This window comes from Pongo pygmaeus, chromosome 17, assembly GCF_028885625.2.
Source record: "Pongo pygmaeus isolate AG05252 chromosome 17, NHGRI_mPonPyg2-v2.0_pri, whole genome shotgun sequence".
Lineage (NCBI taxonomy): Eukaryota > Metazoa > Chordata > Mammalia > Primates > Hominidae > Pongo > Pongo pygmaeus.
This window is the reverse complement of record NC_072390.2, coordinates 84798270-84819451: the sequence shown is the minus strand read 5'-3', so window position 1 is coordinate 84819451 and position 21182 is coordinate 84798270. Positions and strand designations below refer to the sequence as shown.

General features: G+C 35.8%; 1 protein-coding gene across 2 annotated transcripts in view; it reads right to left on the bottom strand.

Annotated features, from left to right (window-relative positions):
- DOK6 (docking protein 6) overlaps nucleotides 1–21182 on the bottom strand; it is a 447352-nt gene that overhangs the window by 156661 nt on the left and 269509 nt on the right. For both annotated transcript variants that reach the window (XM_054461226.2, XM_063653818.1), the window contains exon 4: nucleotides 13799–13918. In XM_054461226.2, coding sequence (XP_054317201.1) covers nucleotides 13799–13918 — 120 coding nt within the window. The remainder of the gene's footprint in view (nucleotides 1–13798; nucleotides 13919–21182) is intronic.

Here is a 21182-nt window from a genome sequence, read left to right as displayed (position 1 = left end):
TCGCTCTTGTTGCCTGAGCTGGAGGGCAATGGTACGATCTCGGCTCACTGCAACCTCCGCCTCCTGAGGCAGTGATTCTCCTCCCTCAGACTCCAGAGTAGCTGGGATCATAGTCACCTGTCACTATGCCCAGCTAATTTTTGATTTTTTAGTAGAGACAGGGTGAGTTTCTCCATGTTGGACAGGCTGGTCTTGAACTCCTGACCTCAGGTGATCCTCCTGTCTCGGCCTCCCAAAGTGCTGGGATTACAGGTGTGAGCCACCATGCCCAGCCCAATTCTATATTCTTCAACACTTTTTACATACCAATTAAAACATGAAATTTTAGTAAGAATCCAAAACTACTAAATGGTATTTAGGCAAAAGACCAGAGACATTGGTCTAATATTAAGTGTTGATGAGTAAGTCCTCAAGAATCTGGTATTAGAAAAACTGGACTAATGCTTGGAATTTATTATTGAGTTTCATATCAATTTGGAATCTAGATTCATCCCATTGTTTAAACAGTCTGCTTTGTTTTTTTCTTAATAGTTACTTGAAATGCTAAAGGAACTAAATCGAGCCAGATATTACACAGAAGATGAGACATTTCAAGATCATTCTGTTCTTTATAATCTTATCTCCAAAATTTCTATAATAGACGATTATTGCAGTGGTCACTCTTCAATTCTAACAGCTTTAGAAGCTGAACCACACTGAAAAAGCAGATATTTGCACATTTAGACCCATCCTTAGATCTGTATAATGCAATTAAACCATGAATAAACAAAACATGATTTATGCTTGTCAAAATTTGTGGAACTCTTCAGAAATTGTGACTCCATCTCCACCACAGAACTAAAATTCATCAAAATTTATTTTATTATCACACGGAAATAGCAATAGATTTAGTTGCTAGGTGCCATCTGCTCAGTGTCAAAGATCACTGTGAATTGGAATGCTTACATTTCTTGAACAATAAGCAGTACTTAAAAAAAAAAAAAATCCACAGTATCTTTTTAAAACTCCCCAGAATTTTCTTTTTTGCTTTACAAAAATTGACTATTGCATGGATTTTATCTGCATTTCCAAGTAAAGCATGTTCATGGCAGCAAATATGGAAAATTATTTTTAAAAATAAAAAATTTAACTGTTAAACCTTAGAGATTTCTGTTATACTGTATCTTAATACACAAAAATATTCACACACAATTATTATTACACTGAAAGTATTTAACCTTGTATATTGCACTTATAAGCATTTTCAGACACTATTAAATATTCTAAGGTGCTAAAATTGTTAAGAAATGCATAATATTACACTATATAGCTATGCTATAATTTATTTAAATTATCTGTTTAACGAATATTAAAAGTAAGCCAATTTTAATCTAATGTAAATTAAGATGCAATAAAATAACCAATTTTTAGCTCAATTTGCTGAATAATTCAGTCCTTTTATATTGGTTCATAGAGTTTACTGTACTACATTCTTCTATGTAAATTTTAGATAGTTTTTAATATCTTTGATTATAAACTTACACTGAGTACTAAAATCTGAATCACTGGAGCAAATACTATAAACTCTTTTAAGAATCACACATTGCCAAATTGCTTTCCAGAAATTCCTTACCAATAAATATTCAAAATACATATAGAGTGAGTCATTATAAGTGTCTTTTGCCAGATTTATCAAAAATTACATCTACTGTTTGTTTTCCTGATTGTGAGAATTCTGTATATTAGAAACTTTTCTGAAGATGTTTATGACAAATACTTCATCTCAGATTTTCATTGGTTTTGTTTACATTATTTAGAAAACAATTTTATTTTCTTTAATTTTTGTAATAAGTCCTTCGTTCTTGAAAGAGTGAACTATATTGTGAAATATAATGGAATGTTCATATCTTACGTATAACGTTCTGTTAGTTTTGACAAAGGCACAGCAAGACATGTAACGCTTCTGTCCCCACAGAAAGTTATCTTACAGCACTTTTCAGTTGTCCAGGCCCTCAGAACCACCACTGATCTGATTTCTAACACTGTTAGGTTAGTTTTGCTTATTCTCTACAAGGTTCTTGTGGACTGATACCCGCACATCATGACTTGATTCCATCTGTCACTTCCCTTTTTATTTTTAATTTTTTGATGGCACTTTCTTGATGAGCAATAGTTTGAGTTTTGATGAAGTCCAACATTTCTTTTTATAGTCTGTGCTTCCGGTGTTTTATATAAGAAATCTGTATATATCTCTAAGTTGCATCCATCTTAAATTGATGTTTAACTGTGGTGTGCAAAGGGGTTCAGGTTCATCATTTCACACAGATATCCAGTCATTCTACAACAACTTATTTTCAGATGTTTTACTATTCTCATTAAAATGAATAATAAGCTTATGAAAAAGAGTATTGTCCTTGCTTTGGGAGGCTGAGGTGGGTGGATCATCTGAGGTCAAGAGTTCAAGACCAGCCTGGCCAACATGGTGAAACCCCGTCTCTACTAAAAATACAAAAATAGCCGGGTGTGATGGGGGGTGCCTGTAATCCCAGCTGCTCAGGAGGTTGAGGCAGGAGAATCACTTGAACCCAGGAGGCGGAGGTTGCAGTGAGCCGAGATTGCATCACTGCACTCCAGCCTGGGCAATAGAGCGAGACTCCGACTCAAACAGCAGCAACAACAACAACAACCACCACAACCTATTTGTCTACATACGTGTGTGTCTATTACTTCTGTCTATTCTGTTCCCTGGATCTCTGTAGCCTTTGTCCTAATTGTTATCACTTATAGTAAGTGCTATAATTAGGAAAGACACCGGTTTCAACTTGGCTTTTCCTTTTCAAGATTATTTGGCTTGTGTTGGTCTTTTGCCTTCCAAATTCATCTAAAATTGACTTGTCAAGTTCTAGAAAAAAACATGTCTGGTTTACTGGGATTATGTTGGATTTACAGATCAATTTGTGAAGACTGATATCTTAATGATATTGAGTGTTCCAATCATAAAATGGTTTATCATTTCATTTATCTAGACCTTTTAAAACTTCTCTCAGAAATATTTAGTTTCCAGTGTGGGGGCTTGGTGTATCCTTTGCTAGTTTATCCCTCAGTATGTGATGGTTTTTCATGGGTTTATAAAAGGTATTTTAATATTTAATTTTATAATATTAATTGCATTATATGAAATATAAGTATATATTTAAAAAATTGAATACCAACTTGTTATCCTGCAACATCATTGAATTCACTTGTTAGCTATAGTTACTTTCTGTTAGAATTTTAGGGTTTTCCGAGTACACAACCTAGATTATACTTCTTTATCATTTTTTATAATTTTAGTTTATTTTCTTGTCATATTACATAGATAAAAACTTTCAGTAAAAAGTTGACTAGAAGTAATGAGAAAGATATCTTTGTCTTATTCCCAACTTTAGGAGAAAAACATTGAGTACTTTACTCTCAAGAATGATCTTTACTGAGGACTTTCCAATGATGTTCTTCAGTCTGTTAGTGTCTCATTTTAGTCCTAGGTTTTATGGGTGTGTGTTTGAAAAAGAATCTAGCTTTCATCCAGGCTGGAGTGCAGTGGCGTGATTGTGGCTCGCTGCAACCTCTGCCTCTTGGGCTCAAGCAATTCTCCTGCCTCAGCCTCCTGAGTAGCTGGGACTTCAGGCGCACGCCACCACACCTGGCTAATTTTTGTGTTGTTAGTAAAGATGGGGTTTCACCATATTGGCCAGGCTGGTCTCGAACTCCTGACCTCAAATTATGCGCCTGCCTCAGCTTCCCAAAATGCTGAGATCACAGGTGTGAGCCACCGTCATGCCTGGCTTCTATTCCTAGGTTTTTGAGAGTTGATTTCATAAATGAATTTTGAATTTTATCAAATGCTTTTTACAGATGAATTATAATAATCACATAATTTTTCACCCTTCATGGATTAACATAAGGAAATATTTTGATGGGTTTTTGGGATTCTTTGCATTATTGGGCTATGCCAACATTGGTCAGGGTGTATTATCTTTTTTGTATAATATTGGATTCAATTTCTTAATATTTTAAAAGTAATTTTAGGCTTAGATTCATGAAAGATATTTGTCTGAAATTTCCTTTACTTGTATAAACTTGGTCTGGTTTTGAGTATCTGGGTAATAGTGACCTCATAAAATGAGTTGTGAAATGATATTTCCTCCTCTGTTTTCTGAATAGTTTTGCATAGCATTAGTATTATTTCTTATTTAAGTGTCTGATATAACTTAACAACTATTTGGAACTAAAGTTTTTGTATTGGAAGTTGCATAACAACATATTATTTTTTTTTAAATGGTTATAGGGCTTTTCGGATTTTCTATTTCTCCTTGAGTAAGATTGTGTAATTTGAAGCCACTGAATGATATGAAATTAGATTATTTTAACTCAATCTGAGAAAAACTGTTTAAATAAAAATAATTTATTCAAATTTGTTATTAAAGCTAGTGTCTTATATTATCTTGTTTTATCATGTGTTGTTCCTGTTTCCTTTTTTATATTTTAATTATCTTCATCCAGTGAACTTTGAGGTATAAATGATATACTGCTTTATTTTCCAGAGCTATAAGATACTATTTCGATGTTTCTATTATGGCAGATGGGAAATTTAGGGCATTTCTTTTTTTTTTTTTTTTGGGATTTCCCCATGTTGGCCAGGATGATCTTGAACTCCTGACCTTATGATCTGCCCGCCTCGGCCTCCCAAAGTGCTGGGATTACAGGTGTGAGCCACTGCACCCGGCCTCTCATGTAAACATTTTTTTTTAAATTAATTAATTAATTTATTATTATCATACTTTAGGTTTTAGGGTACATGTGCACAATGTGCAGGTTAGTTACATATGTATACATGTGCCATGCTGGTGCGCTGCACCCACTAACTCCTTTGTAGGGACATGGATGAAATTTAGGGCATTTCTTCCTCCCCTAGATCCCCCCTCAAATTTGTTTAACATTTATTGTAGTATAATCTGGGATTTGGGAATAATATTGTTGCTATTAAGGTCTTAATCCGTGCTCAAAGAAAAATGAGGAGCTTTATAGAATATATTAAAGTGAAAAGCTACAAATTAGTTATTGAAATATCTATCTCAAGAAATTGGAAAAATAACCAGCAATTAGGCCCAAAACTGTAGAGCAACTGAATTATTAGTAATAGTGGATGAGAGCAAACATTAATAAAATTAAAAAAAAATACAAAGTTTTCCAGGGCTGTTATAACAAAGTACCACAGACTGGGTGGCTTAAAGAAAGATAATTATTTTCTCACTGTTCTGAAGGCTGGAAGTCCAAGATCAAGGTGCCAGCAGGGTTGATTTTTTTCTGAGGCCTCTCTCTTCAGCTTGTACTGGGCCATTTTCTTCCTATATCTTTACATAGTTTTCCCTCTGTCTCTGCCTGTGTTCAAATTTCCTCCTCTTACAAGGACACCAGTCATATTGGATTAGGGCTCACCTATATACTCTCCTTCTGCCTCAGTTACCTCTTTAAAGGTACTACCTACAAGTACTATCACATTCTGAGGTACTAGGGGTTAGGACTTCAACATATACATTTTGTGTGAAACAAAATTCAGCCCACAAAATATGGAAAAGAGGTTTTAACACATAGGCAAGTGTCTAGTGATGCCAACTAAGAAAAGAGCCACACATGACCAAAAGGAATGAATGCAAAGGATGCCACCATACTGTAAAAAGATGTTAACATTATAATGCAAAGATACTCTGATGAAATTTTTGCCAGTAGTTTTGAAACTTTTCAAGCAATGGGCAAATTCCTAAAATCAACTGTAGATTTTTTTTAAGCCAATTATAATTGACAGTACATTACCCCCAAATTTCAAGCTTTAATATATATATATGAGCACCACTGGAATTGTTAAAATAGAAATGTCTGGGCTCCACCTCCCGATATTTACTTTGTAGGTGTGGGTGAGCCCAGAATTCCCTTGTTTAATGTGCACCGATGTGAATGTGATGGTGATGTTCACGCACATCCCAGAGAAACTGACTTTCCTGCCAGGCATGGTGCTGCCTGCTTTCCAAGTCATATCTTATTTAGTCCTCACAACAACCCTCTGAAATAAGGACTATCATTATCCTCAATGTGCAGAGTAGGAAGCAGAGATTAAGAGAATTTCACTAATCTGACCAAGTCCCCATAGCATGTAAAAACTAGAATAGAACTTGATGATATACTAACTTTGTCAACTTTTTTCTGACAGTCTACGTATTTGACTTTCCAGCTTCATACAATATTTTGTTTTAGTACAGCAGGAAAAAAAATGGATAATTGAAACTTACGTATACCAAAAAATGAAATCCCAATATTATATATTGAATTTAGAAAGATTATATTGTTTATTTTTGTGTTAAATTGCATTAATTTTATGTCAAATGAGGACTCACTTAACCCATTTTTTTTGTTGTTGTTCAAAGTTCAATCCCTGAGCACCCTTGCCTTTTCCTCTAGGCTGAATTGAAAGCTGGCAGAAGTGATGTAGTCACAGGAGCTGGCAGAGGAAAAGGGGTCATCTTATCTCATTTGTATGCGCCTGTATGCCAATAAAGTTCCTTGTCTCTGCTTTCCTGTGCCATGTCAGTTTCTGCTTCCAGATAATATCTGGGGTCAGTCTGCACCTAAGGAAAAGTTGAGCACCCTCTCCATGCCACACTCAGTTTTGAGAAAATTGAGGCTCTTTACTTTCTTAAATCTCTCTGGCTTCCAATAACACATTGTCTGCTATTTGTCCTATGCCTTTCATGAAACCCAACAGGGAAAATCACATTCTAGTCTTCTTTTGAAGAAGCTTCCAATTTACACAAGATGATATAAGCACGTGTCACTACCCACTTGACCTCCCATGGAAAGAGGAAAGGCAAGGAAAGGATCTATTTCTTATTTTCCATAAAACTCTTCTTTTCCAAGCCACTCTTTTCATCTGGTTGCCCATACCTGGGAGCAGTAGTTCTGGATTCAGTATTCTCCCCCAAAATCTTTTCTCCTTACATAGCTGTGAATGCTTTCAAAATCTGCATCTTTATTCTTACTGTACAGAGGGCATGTTCCCAGGGCAAAAGAACCAGGATCGGTCCTTTGGTGCTTCAAGATATTTCTTCATGTATACATCTCCTTTATCATGTATACATGTCCTTTATAACAGTACAGTTAGACATGGACAAATGGATCATTTAGATTTGACATTGTGAGAAGAGAAGCACTACAAAACATCTTTTGCTTTCCTGAAGCGTCTATGGCAAAGTATAGGGAGAAATAAATATAGCTTTGACCTTTTTCTGGTGTAGTGTGTATTGAAGACCAAGTGAGAAAAGTGGTGGTTATAATTTGTATTTTTCAAAATTATATGTGATGTCTATATAAATCAAATAATAAAAGTAAAATGGTACAACACAATGGTAGGCAAAATTGCTATGGTCCATTCAAGACTTTGTGTTGCATCCATTAGTGTCATCTTATTTCTTCTAGAGGCGCTGCTTCCATAATCATTGCCTTTCAGCTTTCCCTGTAGACAATAACCTCTGTTGATTATATCAGCATTTGTAAATATGTGTTTCATGAAACACAAGTCCCACAGGATATGAATACATGTTATGTGCAGAAGGAGGCACCTAGGTCACGTGAGTTTGGGAAATGTTGGGTTATACAAAGTTAAACAGATTTATTATAGGACTTCTCAACAGCTTTACTAATGTATATTGTGACTATCATACAGGGCTGGTATTTGTTTCTTAGGGCTATCATAACAAAGTACCAACAATTGGTTGGCTTAAAATAACAGAAATATATCATCTCACAGTTCTGGAGGCTAGAAGTTTGGAATCAGAGTGCTGGCAGGGCCATCCTCTCTGGCTGCTCAACGGAAAAATCCTTTCTTCCTTTTTCTAGCTTCTGGTGTTAATGGGCAATGCTTGATGTTCCTTGGCTTGTGGACGCGTCATCACTCCAGCCACATGGTCATCTTCTTGTGCATCTTCACATCATCTTCACTTGTCCATATCTATCTCTGAGTCCAAATCTCCCCACTTTACAGTGACATATTAGATGTCATTGGATTATGGCCAACCCTAATTACCTCATTTTAACTTGATTGCCTTTACAAAGAAACTATTTCCAAATAAATTCACATTCTAAGTTATGAAGGGTTAGGACTTCAACATATCTTTTTGGAAGGGACACAATTGTGATACAGTATTAAGTTCAACTGATTGATTCCCTCACTGCAGAGAGCAGGTCATCATCATTGTCAGAGTAGTATTTTCAGGAACTCACTTTGGGCAAGGCCTAGAGCATGTGAATGGCATTTTAGAAACTCAGACGTGAGTATGCTTGGGTTTTTTTTTTTCCTGATGCAAAAGTTGGTTTTGCTCAGTGTCATCCCATAGATAAAATTATTGCCCTGGAAAACTCTTTTGTTTGGTTATAAAGAATATGTATATAAGTGAAGATGGTTTACCCCGGATCCTTAGTAAGATATTGGGGGAAAATCCTCAAAACTGAGAGAGGCCTATTGTTACTGTTGCCATTGTTTTGTCATTAGCTGGTTATTTTCCACATGAGTAAGGTGCTGCTAATATTGGCTTTAATCATTGACAGACATCAAGAGTTTCAGACTTGCCTGATTGAGAAAGCTAATTTAGAGGAATAAAAAATAATTATAAAAAGAAAAGTGCAAGCTACTTTGATTAGAATTAATCTCACCTCTACCATGGTACTTCCCTTTTGTTTTTATTTCGGCATATGTTTTATTATACCTGAGATGGTAGATTGTATCATTTTTTATATCAGCTTTTCACTTCCTTTCCATATGTCATACATTCTAACTCCTATTGTGGCCTCATAGATGGGGTGTACTGTGCTTCTTTGACTTTGGGCTTGGCAATAGGACTTGCCTTGGCCAGTGGAATGTTAGTGGACATGAAATATGCAAAGGCTTAAATTGTGTTGCGAATCTGGGCATACTATCATGCATTACTGTTATCTTTTGTTTTGAGAAGTGTGCTTTGGGAAGTTGCAAGTGTAAGGAGGTTGAGAGACAGATGAAATAGACACTGGCATTGTCTGCAGCTTGGAGCCAGTCTCAGCACAACCCAGTCTAACTCAGCCCAACTTTAGCCTTTTTACCTGTGCCTGAACAACCAAGATCTGCTTCTAGGTCTGTACTACTGAGATTTTTGTTGACTGGTAACACTATTTTACAAAATATTAATTGATACACTTTGTTTATGTTTGTCTCCTTTACTACTTTGTGAGCTTCTAAGCATTTTGTTCAATTTTACATTTCTTGTTTAGTTCTTACATATCATAGGTCCTCACGATGTTTGATGAGTCAGGAATGAATGAATGACATTCAAGGGTGTCTGAGTTGAATGTAGGAAGCATGTTTACCATGGCAACCCAGGTAATAATTTAGAAACAACACTAGCATATTGCTTTGGTTCTGAGACAAGTTATACAGGTCTTTAGGCTAAAAGAAGAAATGTATGTAGCCCACTCATAAGCAGAGATGCTGGGTCCCAGAGAAAGGCAAACCCTTCAATCTGACTCTGAATAAACCAGATGGCAAAGTCTGAGGTTCCATTATTTTTGTTCCAGATGGAGATCTCTTGCATCAGTAGCAAATTGGACCTATCCTTTGTGTCCATTTCCAACTGCATTTGCAGGAATTTCCTACAAGTGAATTGCTTCTTGGTTACGACGTTCACTTTTGCTATTCATGATGAATAAGCAACATTTGTTTTCCACAATTGCTATTATGTGTTGTGAATCCTTTATAAATAACCGTAACGCCATATATTAATATTTTTTATGGTCAGTATAGGCTATCTTAAATACTACTGAAAGACCTGGAGATTCTGGAAATTTTAAGAATTTAAACTTTGAAATGTCTACCAAGTATGCACTTTTCTGTAGCAGTGTCATCTGAAATCAGAACACATTTTCCTCTGTGTGTGTATGTATCTGTTTGTGCACATGTGCATGTGAACTTGCGTTCATGTAACTTTCCCCATACTATGTGGGATTCTGGGTCGATATGAAAACAGCTGAAAGCAGTAGATAAAGATGATTACAGCAAAGAATTTAATCAATAACCACTTTTATCTCAGCAACACAAATTATCTTTCACCTTTAAAAATTATTTGCATAAATGTCTCTTCTTAGCTAGTCTCAGGGTAAATAAGACCAGGCTGTCAGAAGAGGCAGGAAAACACAAGAAGAGAAGTAGCAATTTTGAATGTCAAAAAAATGCTGCGGTAAAGACTAAGCGGTGTGACTGTATTTAATCATAGAATACTACGAGATCACCACAAACCATGTTAATGTAATTAATTACAGTAATTCTGCTCACATATCTCTTAGTAGAAAAAGTTCAAACTATCCAAGTACATTATTGGCAAAATAATAAAATCATGTTTCTGATGAAGATTCAGTTATATAATTTAATACTAAAATGTCTTAATAAACAATCTATCGTGCTAATTCTTTGATAAAAGATTATTCAGTCTATATATATTAGTGACTTCAACCATGTATTAGGAAGTTAATGATTTTGTTTATTTTAAAAGGTGTTATGCTTGAAGAGTCTGGAAGAGTGATTGAGAGTCAGTGAAATGACAGCTTTAAAAGTCAATGTTATTTTTAAAGACTTTAGTTAGCTAAAATGCTTTCCCTATACATTTAAGTAAAATAAGTGAGTATATTGTCTAAGAAATAGCTATCTACTCCAAGGACTGGGTGGGAGGGTCCAAGTTGACGGATGAGATATTTTAGTCTTTACCATGAGGTTTTATAGCCTACTGGTAATTTTTTGAGAGAGGGTTCTAAATTGGAATTATCATAAGTATGGGGGAAGCCTGTTGATTAGAAAGTGAGAAAATTGGGGTATACACCTAAGAAACTGTGCCAATCTCTGTGCGTGTATAGTTCTCTCTGTGTATACACACTAGATTATTGAGCTAGCAAGAGTAGAGTCTGAAATCTTGATATTGCCTCAATGTTTATTCCTTTTATTATTCACCTAATGTGTTGATGCCAATTTTAAAAAGTTCTAGCTGGCTCTGAATGGGCCAAGAGGAACACAGAAAAGGGATATCATCAAAAGTTATGGAAGTTCTTTAAAGAGGGGGTGCAGACTTGACGACCCTGAGCAATGGCTGTATCTGTGGCCTTGGCAGCCAAATAAGGAGGAGGAGATTCCGGGGACAGGAAATCCTCCCCATCCAGGAATTTTCTTTTAATGCTAAACATTGAATAGTCTTAGCGAGTATGTGTCTGTCTCCCAGCATGTGTACTAAAGTAAAGTTGCAAATTTCCTTATAGGATATCATGTATCTTTGTGGGCCATTTAAATAAACCCAGTATTCCTTTTTCCAGCTAAATTACTCATAGATTTGTTAACTATATTTTTAAAGCACATATATCCTTTTGTTTGAAGTTAGGATTATTAAACATAATTAATCTAAGAAAAGCATTTATAGCTTTGTTATAGATTTCTTAACTATATTTTTAAAGCACATATATCCTTTTGTTTGAAGTTAGGATTATTAAACATAATTAATCTAAGAAAAGCATTTATAGCATTGGTGATATAATTTCAGGTCCACTGTAAAGTATATGCAGGAATTATTTTTTCTCTTCTTTATTTTGACTTGTGTGTGTATATGTGTTGTGTGTGTGTGTGTATGTGTTTTAAAGTCACCTTCTGCTTTTTATGTAGCTTTGGCATTTTATTCTGTGTTTGTCCTATTCTAAAATAAATCTATATTAAAAATTTCTCTTTATGTTCTAGACAAATTACTTTGACCTTATTATCAAATTAGAAATAAAGTTATGATAAACCAAAGAAGTACATTATACATTTGGATGGAAACTATATATATCTCCAAATCTTCAAAGTAAAAAGCATACAGTCCACGCTACAAGAGGCACAGTATTTCTATTTACAAGCTTAATTTATTCACTTTTTTCATATTTCCTTTATGTAGTACTTGACAAATTTTTATCAGTAAGAGGTGTTTCCTTTTCTTAAACTGTGAATGGAAAGCATACATTTTAAACAGCATGATTATGGACTCTGTGCTTAGCACTGCTCTCAGAAAACAAATCAGAGGTGAAATTTGAGAGAGTGTGGGAGAGGAACTGGAATATAAACCAGAAGCTAGATAAAGAGCTGCAGAAATGCTTTTGTGACTTTCTTAAAAACTCAAATGGAAGCAATATTTGGAACTTATATATGCTCATGATCAATGAGCAGAAAAAAACTTTTTTCATTTTAGCAACAAATAAAAAATAGTGTTACCATGGGCCATGAGCTAGCAATGGCTGTTGACAGTATTGTTGTTAGTAATAATGAGATTATAATCATCATGTGCTATCATGTGCTCTTTTACCTATGCTATTTAGTTTATGACCCACAGATAATTCAAGAATTTCTTTCTTTTTTCTTTTTTTGAGATATGGCCTCACTCTGTCACCTAGGCTGGACTACAGTGGCCCAATCTTGGCTCACTGCAACCTCCGCCTCCCAGGCTCAAGCGATCCTCCCTCCTCAGCCTCCTGAGTAGCTGGAACTATAGGCACACGCCACCACAGCCCGCTAACTTTTGTAATTTGTAGAGACAGGGTTTCACCATGTTGTGCAAGCTGGTCTTGAACTTCTGAGCTCAAGCAATCCACCCACCACTGCCTCCTAAAATGCTGGGATTACAGGTGTGAGCCACCACGCCCGGCCCAGAATTTCTTCTTAATAAATAGTGTCAAGTTTCCTCAATATCCTTCAACCTTTCAAAACACCGATCATCAGAACTTAGCAACACTAAAAAGTTTCTATTTTCACACTATTCAATCATCTGGTGGTGGTGATAATATTTTTAAAAATGAGCTCACAATCAATGAATATTGACAGGCTGAAAAATATTACTCCAATTCTGTTATTTAGAGTTGCTAGTCAAGAACATGCAGCATAAATTGTTATGAGACATTAGAAACGCTTGTTAAACTAGAGAACAGTGTAGTAAGTAAACACCATTAGAAACAAAAACCTCAGTTTTGTGAAACCCTGAGATTTTACTCACTACTTTCCTCCTTGTTAATATTAGCCACATGTCCTAAAAGCTACCGATAACCTGATAAGCCAAATCTGTTACTGTAGACTCTAAATCTATAATAAGTCTCAAAAAAGAAACTGGAGGGATGCTAGCCATTCAAAAGCCTTCTGAAGAACAAGTTAACCTATTAGTTATTAGGATAAAAGGCAATGTCACAGACAAGAAGCCAGGAGACCTGGGTTGTACCTTAGCATTTTTTCCAGTTGTTACACCATTGTGGGAAAGTTCCTTAATAACTTGAACTGTTCAGTTTATTTTATATATATGTTTCTGAGACAGGGTCTTATTCTGTTGTCCAGGCTGGAGTGCAGTGTTGTGATCTTGGCTCATTGCAACCTCTGCCTCCCAGGTTCAAGCAATTCTCGTGCTCCAGCCTCCCAAGAAGCTGGGACTACAGGCGCGGGCCACCACACACCCAGCTAATTTTTGTATTTTTAGTAGAGATGAGGTTTTACCATGTTGCCCAGGCTTGTCTCGAACTCCTAGCCTCAAGGGATGGGTCACCCTCGGGCTCCCCAAATGCAGGGATTACAGGTGTGCACCACTGCACTTGGCCTCTTTGATTTAAAAAATATGATTGGTCTGAAACATTTCTGAGATCCTTTCCAGTTTCAAAATTCTGCAATTACAAGGGTATTCTGAAGTGTGATGGAAGGCAATCTCACACCTACCATTCTGTTCCCGCTGCACTCCTGCCGCCAGAAGGTCGGGCTCCCCAAGGCTGATGTCATTGAGCCTGGTCCCCAGACACTCCATGCAGAGGTGCTTGCACCACTCCTCGGCCTCCAGCTCTGAAAGTAACCACAACATCACCAGTCAAGCAATGCTCCCTAGGAATGATGGAAGAAGAATATTCCCTTAACCATTTTCCCAGGTAACTGGCAAGAGTTAAGAACCTGCCTTTAAAAAACAACAAAAAACTGTATTTAGGAAGTGAAAATAAGTCCTCAAAATCATTTCCTACTCTTTGACATTATATTTTTAAGTAGTTTATCTTATTTGTAGTACTTTACCTTATTTACAAATAATAGTCTGAGAATATTTGTTTCTTATATAGCATAGTTTAGATTGATTTTATTTAGGGAGGAAAATTTACTTAAAATAATAAATTAGCCAGGTTTAGTTACACACACACACACACACACACACATATATAATATATATACACACACATATGTATACTTCAAAACATGCTTTACATGATAAATACATTTAATTTTATGTCAATGTAAATTAAGTAACTAAATATAAAATAAAAAATATATAAGTGAATAGCTGAAAAAATGTCAGGTTAGATTAAACAAATGAACGTTTTCCTGAAAGTGACTTAGATTTGTATGAGTTGAAGACCTGATCCCCAAGTCATTCTGAATTGTAATGGGTCATAAATCAGCTGTAGAATGTGATCATTTTTCTTTGTAAACAATACAAATTAGGCTATTTTTTTTTTAAATTGGGGTAGAATCTTAAAAGTATCTCTTCTCTTTGGAAAATTCCAATTACCTAAGACATTGATTAGATCATTGCTTTTTTTTTTTCTGTGATTACCTCCCAATTTCTTTATAATCACATTTTCCTCTTGCTTAAAACATTAGAATGTGTTACATCAACACAAAATTCTGTCATATCTAAAGTTTTCACAGGCTTTCATAAACGTAAGTGAATTTGACTTTGGTGTAAGCCCTGTGCGAGTGAGGTAGCCAAGGGTTAGGATCATATCTGTGTCTCAAATCATTGGTCAGCATCAAAACAGAATTGGAAATCAACTAAGTCTTCCAGCTACTTCACTATGCAGAAATTTGAAAAAGGGTCTCAGGTTTAATATTTTAGGCCAAGCTCCAACATCACTGTACAGAAATTGGATAAGAACTTTCCATTGACGTCTGCCCAGAGAAGTTTCTGACTTTTCCATAAATCTAGTACAGCATAAATCTGTACTAGAATAGTGTAATATGGATTCTCTGTAAATCTCTTGTTGCCCTCTGTGAATGACACCTCACCCTTTGCCTTGGCATTTTAAACACCCCAGGAAAAGTTATCTGTGACAGGTTTTCTTGACTTTTGGGATCTGAATACCAACACTGGGCTCTCCTTGATGGTCAACACCATCAAATTTGGGTAATGTTTTCTTTCTGAGCTTAGTCACACTGCCTTTGCAGCAAAAATAAGTTTCATCAATGAGATGTGAAGACAAATTTGTCATTTATTTTTAGTTTATTCAAGACCATGACATACTTTTAAAAATAACAAAAGAAAGAACATGCAGTTCCCCATGGGATCTTGTTCTAATAAAAATAATAGTTCCAATGTTCCCATCATGAGAAGCATTTTTATTTACGAAAGTACAGTTTGCATGTATCAGGGACCATCCCCTCACTGGTGTAAGGCGTACTATCAAACTATGTCAAGGATCAGGAAGATTTTCAAGAGGGCCTGGTTCCCTCACTTGGGTGGAGTCAGAGGCCTGGGATTAGCTGCTCAGGCATTTCCTTAGGAACCCAGAAAATAATCCTTTCCAACCACAAGGCTACCAATATAATAAATGCACCATTTGCGGAGGCTATGGCTTACTAAAAATAACAAAAAAAAAAAACAACAACTTTTTTCTTCTAGGAAGCAAATGCCAGACTTCATAGAAAAATTTTATTGGAGCAACAAAAGCATATATTGAATGTACTTTTATTAGATATATAAGTATTTATAAAATGTATAAAAGATTTAAAATGATTGCCATTCTAACTGGTGTGAGATGGTATCTCATTGTGGTTTTGATTTGCATTTCTCTGATGGCCAGTGATGGTGCTGGAGAGGATGTGGAGAAATAGGAACACTTTTACACTGTTGGTGGGACTGTAAACTAGTTCAACCCTTGTGGAAGTCAGTGTGGCGATTCCTCAGGGATCTAGAACTAGAAATTCCATTCGACCCAGCCGTCCCATTACTGGGTATATACCCAAAGGACTATAAATCATGCTGCTATAAAGACACATGCACACGTATGTTTATTGCGGCATTATTCACAATAGCAAAGACTTGGAACCAACCCAAATGTCCAACAATGATAGACTGGATTAAGAAAATGTGGCACATATACACCATGGAATACTATGCAGCCATAAAAAATGATGAGTTCACGTCCTTTGTAGGGACATGGGTGAAATTGGAAATCATCATTCTCAGTAAACTATCGCAAGAACAAAAAACCAAACACCGCATATTCTCACTCATAGGTGGGAATTGAACAGTGAGAACACATGGACACAGGAAGGGGAACATCACACTTCGGGGACTGTTGTGGGGTGGGGGGAGGGGGGAGGGATAGCATTGGGAGATATACCTAATGCTAGATGACAAGTTGGTGGGTGCAGCGCACCAGCATGGCACATGTATACATATGTAACTTACCTGCACATTGCGCACATGTACCATAAAACCTAAAGTATAATAATGATAATAATAATAATAATAAAAGAAAAAAAAAGAAAAAAAAAAAAAAGATTTAAAATATTTTCTAACAGTCAACCAAAATATTATGGGTTAAACCAATTTACATGCTATGTATCAAGAAATGTTTGAAATTTCTGTCAAGGGAGACACTATGATTATTGTTGTTTTTCTTTTTTTAATTTTTTATTATTATTATACTTTAAGTTTTAGGGTACATGTGCACAACATGCAGGTTTGTTACATATGTATACATGTGCCATGTTGGTGTGCTGCACCCATTAATTCGTCATTTAACGTTAGGTATGTTTTTCTTTTAAATTTTTAATGTTTTAAGTTTTTCACAAGACTCCACGATGTAAAAATAATGTAGTCACATGCAATTAAAATCCTTTTTGCATTATTCTATGTAATAGTATTTCCAGTTCTCTACAGATAAAGATGAAAATATCTAATGTGCTATTTGGGAGTAAAAATTAGAACGTTAAATATGCCAAAGCACCTTGGTGCCAATATTCTCTTTAAGCAGTAAGTCGGTGCATGCCCAGACATTTAAGAAATATATAATTCACTCCTTCTTTGTGTTAAGTCTTTTTGTCCCAGGGTTTAATGAGACAAAGAAAGCAATCATACAGTAAAAGGCTTCTATGAAACTGGAGTGGACTCTTTCAAGCAGAACTAAATGCAGAATTTCTGTAAGTGCTGGAACAAAGAAGTTTCCCATCACGGCAATGAGAGGTATTCATGGGCTCCTACCAGCAGATAAAGATGTCTTTTGCAGACAGTGCTTCAGCATTTTAGTAGTGTAGTAGCATATAAGAATAGGAATAGCAAGAATAATAAAAGTAGAGTACATACTGTCACACTAAAGACTGAACTGTAAACTATTTCAAAGAGAGAAAGGGGAAGAGAGATTCTTACAATTCAGGGCTCATTCCTTTAACAAATATTTCTTGTGAACTCTCCATATGCCAGGCCCTGTGCTAGGAGGTTATATGAAAAACACACCATTTCTGCTCTCAATAATCACAGACTCTAGTGGGATGGGCAGGTGGGTTTAGTATATGGTGCTCTGGAAGGCTGTTAGCCTAGCTAGGCCGAAACTGAGGAACTATGCCAAAGGCTCAGCAGAGTGAAAGTATCAGGGCAAGCAGAGAGAAAATGATGATGTGTGTGCTAGTGAGTGAGTGTGCGTGTATATCAGCGTGTGTATGTGGGTGTGAGTGTGCATAGCAGTGTATATGTTTGTAATGTGTGGGTGTCTGTGCACACAGCAGTTTTGATGAGTGTGTGTGAGTGTGCATTTGTACTCATATTTTGTGAGTGTATGAGTGTGCGTTGGAGGAGTCTGGGAGGAGTGAGGGAGATGCCTGGGGTGGAGAGGGAAAGACATTTGCAGGGTAGCAAGAGTGACATCCTGTAACAGCTGGAGATAGCTCTGAGTTCATGTAGAAAAATGTGAGAAACAGTGTCAGTTCATTCTTTTCACGATTTTCTAGTTTTTGGCTCAATTAGATCAGTCCTAAAACTTCACTTCAAAAGTATTAACCTTTATAGTCTGTATACTTGGATCTAACACTTTTGCTGCACATAAGCTGAATTTCTTTGACTTTTAGACAAAGCTTTGGTTTTACAAATCTATTTTTGACAGTCACCACCTTTCAAATATTACAACTATGCTTTTTAATTCTTCTTTCTTAGGCAAGCTCTATGTATTGAAGTCTTTTAATCTTTTATTGCATGTTAATTTTTTTCTATCACTATTTAATTGGTGTTTTTCTCTAAATTATCTTTCACCTTTCATTTTCATATATTTTTTTTTACAGAACTGAGATTCAATACAAACGCAATAATCTGAACCCACCCACTGCATTTTAAAATGTTTATTTTCCCATAGACCGAGTGCCTTTTGTAATTTGCTTTATCTTTCAAACTTTTCAGTCTACACATAATGTGTAAATAATTAAATTTCATTATGGAAGAATAAAGACATTAAAGTGTTCTGTAAAGGTTTATATTTTTCTCTTCATGATGAAGTGCTTTTTCATTAAGATGCCTTTTTCAGATAGCCTGCAGCTATGTTCAAATTTTTAATTGAGTAAATAACTTTTTCTCTGGACTAGAAACGCAAATAACGTTTTCATTATATAGAGGATTAGTTAAATGAAGAAATTTGGTAATTTCCAAAAGGAAAATTGAAAGGCATTTGGGAATAATAAGACAAATGGAGACTAGAGATTAAATTAAATGGTGAATTATGTGACAAATGGGTTGACTGACTGCAGAGAAAATGATGGGAGTCCAAAACCAACTCAGTCAAAGATGGTGGCTCCTCCCTGTGTTTCAGTGTCTTTCCATTTCTCCACAGAATTCTGGGGGAAGTATGGTGTCTTACAATACAGTGACATGGGACCGATGCAGCGCTATTTTTAATTCTGATTCAAAGGGATCAGAGAAGAGGTATTCAAATAGAAGGCCTTTAATAAATGCCTATTGACTAAATAATTAGATTCAAGCTTTATTGCTTTTACTAAATTTAGTCCTTAAGATAATGACATTAAAGTTAAATGATCCAAAATGAGCTATATTTGAAAACAGAGTGAAAAAGTTTTCATCATATATATATATATACATGTATATATAGATACAGAAAATATGCTATCAGCCCAAAATTACATAGCAGAATTAAAAATAGCACTGCATCAGTTTCATGTTATTTTATTAGAAGATGCAAGTAAGACTTTTTTGTGTGAAAATAATAAATCATTGTATCTAGTTCCCACTGGAGTTAGCTTTTATTGATAATCTTTGGAAAATGTAGACAAAATAATCCTGTTTTGTCTTCAGCATAAGCAGAAATTCTTAATTCTATCTAATTCTTATGTTCTGTGCAGATTTGCTATGATTTGATGATAAAGGTTGTTTTCATATTTATTAACGTCTTAAATACATGCTTTGCTGTGAAGTGAAGAAAAATGTTTTCCTTACAGGCTATTGCTTAGAGAATATAAAACTCTCCCTTATTGTCATTTAAAATTTATAGAACTATTAAAATATAAGACATTTTGATGATGCTTTCATTCTTGAAAACTGGCGTGACTTTCTACTTAACTGGCCTTGCTGATGTTTTACGGATTTTTGTTTCCCCACCACCCCCGCTTCCCTTTTTTTTTTAATAGTAGGAAGACAAGAAACCAGTTAAAACCTAAGCACCGCCGGGCGCAGTGGCTCACGCCTGTAATCCCAGAACTTTGGGAGGACGAGGCGGGTGGATCACTTGAGATCAGGAGTTTGAGACCAGCCTGGCCAACATGGCGAAACCCTGTCTTTACTAAAAATACAAAATTAGCCGGGCGTGCTGGCACGCGCCTGTAATCCCAGCTACTCGGGAGTCTGAGGCAGAAGAATCGCTTGAACCCGGGAGGCGGAGCTTGCGGTGAGCTGAGATGGCGCCATTGCACTCCAGCCTGGGCAACAAGAGCAAAACTCCATCAAAACAAAACAAAACAAACAAACAAACTAACAAACAAAACCACCTAAACGCTTGTTTCAGCAAAGATCAAAAGCATGGATCTCTGGTTAGCCTACAGGAACAAGCTTTTTCTGTTGAAGTCAGATTTGTAGAGTTGACCAGTGTAGGAGATGGGTGTACGATTAGTTTTCTAAGTAGGAAGTGCATTTATTTCCTTTCTGTGGAGTGCCCCTCATTTCCTCCCTTCCACAAAGTTCACTGATACCTAATAGTCCTTTAAAATGTAGTTCAAATATGGCCTTCTTAGTTTAGCTCTTCAGACCCATGTTTAGATGTGACACCTTTCCTCTACATTTCCATAACAGTGTAGAGAATTTTATCATAGCCCCTAAATATCAGATGAGATTGGGTGCATTCAGGGTGGTATGGCCGTGGACGCCCATAAGTATCAATGAGCTATTGTTCTGCCTTTCCCAGTCAACTTTAAGAAATTGGAGTGCAGGAAACTTACTTGATCTAGTCACCCTTTACCCTAGAATTGCACCTGGATATGGAAACGAATACATAAATATGGAACAATTAGGTATATATCATTTGCAGTTTATTCCCAGAAATTCAAAACAAGTTCTAAAGCCAAATGCAAATAATTTGGTGAGTAGTCTCTTGGAGGATATTTTGAGGTCTCTATTGTCTCCATTTAAGTAGAGTTTATAAGTCTTGCTTAGCTAGATAAAATAGATCTTTAGAAAAAGAAACAGAGCACTACCTGACATGGTTCCCTACTGAACTTAGGTAATGATAAAATATCATCTATTCAAAAAAGGTTTATTATTTTATTGGCTATTTTTTTCTTTCAACCCCATTAGGAATATTTATGCAACCTGAAGTTTTTGCATAAACTCTTCTAATTTTATTTGTGATCAGCACTTGATTAAATTTTTATTTTCTATATAGATATGACAGTGGAATCTTAGAAAAAGTCAACTTAGAGCCAAGGAAATGTGTTACCACCTAAATGCATCTTTGATGCAGATAATCATAACTTGTTTTCCTTGATTTAACAGTAGGTTGATACATCAACTTTCTGGACTCAATAGAGAAAACCTTATTCTGCTACTTCTTTTATGAATTGAAGGAGT